Here is a 3,966-nt window from a genome sequence, read left to right on the forward strand (position 1 = left end):
ACAGAAAGAGAGACCCCCCCCACACACACAGGTATATTTATTTAATGCACTAGCAGACCACTATAGTCAAAAAAACGCATTTTTTTCATTTGATACCACGAGAAAGTGTGTCTCAACTTTTTTATTCCTTTTCTACATTTATTAGGACATTGTTATAAATTGCGATACAATTTGAGAGGTAGTATTTTACAGAGGCTTTATTTATTTATGTATTTATTCCTTCCCTTGTGTGTGAGATTACATCGTCATCCACATTTTATGAATAACTATGACATTGTATTTCACAAGAAATTATACATGATGGTCATGAATCTTTTTTTTTAATGTCGACTTTGCATTGTATTCAATAGAATGCAATTAGACGGATCCAAACCTACATCACAGCACACAGTTCCTATCATTTGACCCATCCGATTGCAATGTGTGTATAATTGTGCCGTCACCGTAAATACAGAGGTATTCAATTTGCAAGGGGGTTGCCAAAGTAATGTAAGTTGTTTCCGAATGGATGGCTCGACTTTACGAACGGCAAAAGGAGAGATGGAATCCTTTGAATGCAGTTTTATTGAAAGAGGGAAAAAAGACGCCTGCCCCGAAGCACGTTCGAGAACACAACAACTTTTTCCGGCTACTAAAACACGTCCTGTTTCCTTCAGCCAATCAGACTCTCTCAATATAAACATGATTAAGAAATTAACTCACTCAACTGTATTTATAGAGCACTTTCAGACAGCCATCGCTGCATACAAAGTGCTGTACATGGAGCAACTAACATATACATTTACAACAGTAAAGCAACAAATCGGTAACAATTAAGGAGAATATAATTTAGGTAACTTTAACATCAAAGACAATACTGTAATGTTCAAACGTAAAATGATAATAATTAACAATTTAAGAAAAGCTTACAGTAGGTATACGGTCGTTTCATATCGTTGAAATTCGAGACCTATATGATGAAAGTATTTTCCCCTCGTTTTTCTAAACTTGTAACATAATACAAATAAACCTATTGGACGTATTTTCTTTTGTTTACAACTTTTGCACCCGCGTGTATCTGTAGCTACGTTATATCAAACGGGAGGTGGGGGGCGGGGCGAATTCTACTCATTGTTTCATGGTTTTGAACTCCAATGATTGTGTAGCAAGTCCGCCTATCGAGGGTTTCCTCGATTTACGACGGTCTCCACATAAGTCTATCTGTGTGTGTGTGTGTGTGTGTGTGTGTGTGTGTGTGCGTGTGTTCAGGGCGAGGATTCCCGTTCGGCCCATATTTGGATTTCCGGCTGCGGGGCCACCGAGGCGTCACGACTTCGCCTCCAAATGAAAGCCAATCAGAGATGAGGCGGACGTGACGTCACGGAGCCGGCGAAGTGGCCTTTCCGAATCTTAACGGAAGAAGGCGGACGTGACAAACTGTCGGCGCCCGAGTACGTTTCGCTTTTCCAGTCAAACGTTTGCACTTCCGAAGTTGCCCACACTTGGATCGTGCGTGTTTGTGTGTTAGGTGGAGGGTGGGACGCTTCCTCTCCAACCTCAATTTTCCCGACGCCCCCCCTTTCCCCCTCCTCGCCCCATTCCTCATTCAACACCTTGACTGGCTTTCTTAGCCCCCTCTCGGCTTCCATAGTGCCGCCAGGCTCTGCTCCCCCGAACTGCACTTCCGCATCATGCCGGACACACACCTGACGGCCGTTTCGTTTGCCTGCCAGGTGCTTCCACTCTGAGAGCTTCCTTGGGTATTGTCGATTTAAAACAAACAAACAAACAAACAAAATATCTATATACAGTATATATATCTCCATATTTCTTTATTTGTGATTTCCCCGTGGGGGAGAGGAGCGGAGGCCATGCCCCCCGCGCCCTTCCAAGAGGAGGAGGAAGAGAAGAAGAAGTAGAAGAAGGCGAGAAGAGAGGACGCGAGGAGGGAGCCGCGCATGATGTTCGATGAGGCCGCGATGGGCGACGGGAGCCCCCGCCGCGGCGGAGCCAAGCCGCTGTGCCGCTCGCCGCTGGACGGCTCGTCCGACGCCCCCGGCACGTCGTCGTCCCCGCCCGACGACGCCCACGACAAACTTTTGGGAGGGGACCCCGACTACTGCCGGCGGATCCTGGTCAGGGGTGAGTGCGCCTTCCCGTCGGCGAACTTTAAAACGTGTTTTCGTCGCTCGCGTCCAATTCTTTCCTTTTGACTCGGTCCCCTGCGTATATTTTTTATAACACTCGAGGAGGACGCGCACAAATGAAAGTGGGGTGGGGGCGGCCGGTGGTCTTTGTGTGACGGCGAGATGTTACACTTGCACGACGATTGGCTTCAAAATCACCCACGAACTTGAATGGGGTGTTCAGAAAAACGTCTTGTTTGTTTGGTTGTTTTGTTTTTTTTTTGACGATCAGTTTTGAACTATTTTCAGGATGTACGGTGATTTTAATATTCGGTTGCCCGGGCTTCCCTAAACGAGAGGCCACCAGACAGCGCAAAAGAATAACAATCAGGATGATAATAATGATGATAATAATAATAATAAGAATAATAATAATAACGGTATTAATAAAATACATTATTTAAACGTGGTTACAAAACAAAACGATTTGGGTGGAAAAAAAAAAAGAACCGAGCCGCTACTTGGGTCTTTTTTTTTGTGTGTGTGTGTGTGTGTGTGTGTGTGTGTGTGTGTCCAAAACAACCAGAAAGTTGGTGTGATTTTGCACCCAAATGAAACGGGCTGATTTTGGACGCCGCGGTTCAGCTCAATGTGCAATTAGCTCCGCGTACTCGTGCATCTCTGATTTAAAAAAAAAAAAGAGAAAATCCTAAAGGCGTCTGTCTACGAGAAATGTCAGCGACAATGAAAATGTGCGTTGAACGTCCAACGTTTGTTTGAGCGGCCCGTCAAAAGCGCCTCGCGTTCTCGTTTCCAATAAAACGAAGGGCAAACGTTTCCGAGGCAAACGCTCGTTTTGCGGCGTGACAGGCGAAAATAGCCACCGTGTCAAATTTGGAGGAAAAGGAAACGTCGACAACGTTTTTGGTGTGCTTTCGCTCCGCTCTGTTGCGTTCCGCGGATTTGTTCCTTGCTTTCTTTTTCTTCTCGCTAAGGCCCGGGGTCACCGAGAGTTCAGCGCACTCGCTTTCGTTGTTGTTGTTGTTGCTATTTTTTCTTTTTCCTCCCGCGAGCTCGGACGTGCGCAGAAAAAATGACATCGAAAAGAACTGCGCGTCACTTCATTTGGATTTTTTTTTTTTTTGCCTTTCAAGCAAGCAAGCGGGTTGAGATTTTTGGTGGTTGTTTTCCCGTCCTCTTTTTTTTTTTGTGTGTGTTTAGTGGCCGGCCGGCGGGCCGGACGTCGCGCGCTGGTTATCGCCTCATTTCAGCGCTTTGCTCGCCTCATGTTTAATGGAGGCGCGGCTGTTGATTTTCCTTCCATATTTGATGACTTGAAAGCAGCCGCGCGTGTGGACAAAGGCCGACAAAGAGCACCTCCGCCTGACCGACGGCGACAAACGCGAAGACGTTCGTGCTAGCCGGGGGCCGCACGTGATCCCTTTGCCTTGTCGAGAACCAAAACGTCGGCGCGCGGAGATGTGGAATCTTTGATCGCTTTCCGAACGTCTACTCACCAAATAAGCGAGAAGCGAACGCGAACGTTTCGCACGAGGAGGATGCTGAACAGCGTGACGAGCGACAACATTCAGGCTACAGATCGGAATGTCAACTGCTGCTGATGACGATTCGAATAATCATGAGAATGATGATCTTGATCAAAAATTAGGAGGATTACAATACTATGTCCATATCTATCTTTATAGCTATCTATCTACCTATATATGTATGTCTATAAAAATATAGATAAATATAGATTTGTGGATATACACACACACACACACACACACACACACACACAAAAAAAAGAAAACTAGCACACCATGAAATTTGTGCTTCATAAAAATACAGTTATGACACT

General features: G+C 45.6%; 1 protein-coding gene across 1 annotated transcript in view; it reads left to right on the forward strand.

Annotated features, from left to right (window-relative positions):
* Window positions 1-1,166: 1,166 nt before the first annotated feature.
* The window catches only part of vax2 (ventral anterior homeobox 2), a 14,890-nt gene continuing 12,090 nt past the window's right edge, over window positions 1,167-3,966 (forward strand). The window contains exons 1-2 of the mRNA XM_019858204.1: window positions 1,167-1,739; window positions 1,840-2,121. Coding sequence (XP_019713763.1) covers window positions 1,938-2,121 — 184 coding nt within the window. The 5' untranslated portion in view covers window positions 1,167-1,739; window positions 1,840-1,937. The remainder of the gene's footprint in view (window positions 1,740-1,839; window positions 2,122-3,966) is intronic.

This window comes from Hippocampus comes, unplaced genomic scaffold (genome assembly GCF_001891065.2).
Source record: "Hippocampus comes isolate QL1 unplaced genomic scaffold, H_comes_QL1_v1.1 scaffold48, whole genome shotgun sequence".
NCBI lineage: Eukaryota > Metazoa > Chordata > Actinopteri > Syngnathiformes > Syngnathidae > Hippocampus > Hippocampus comes.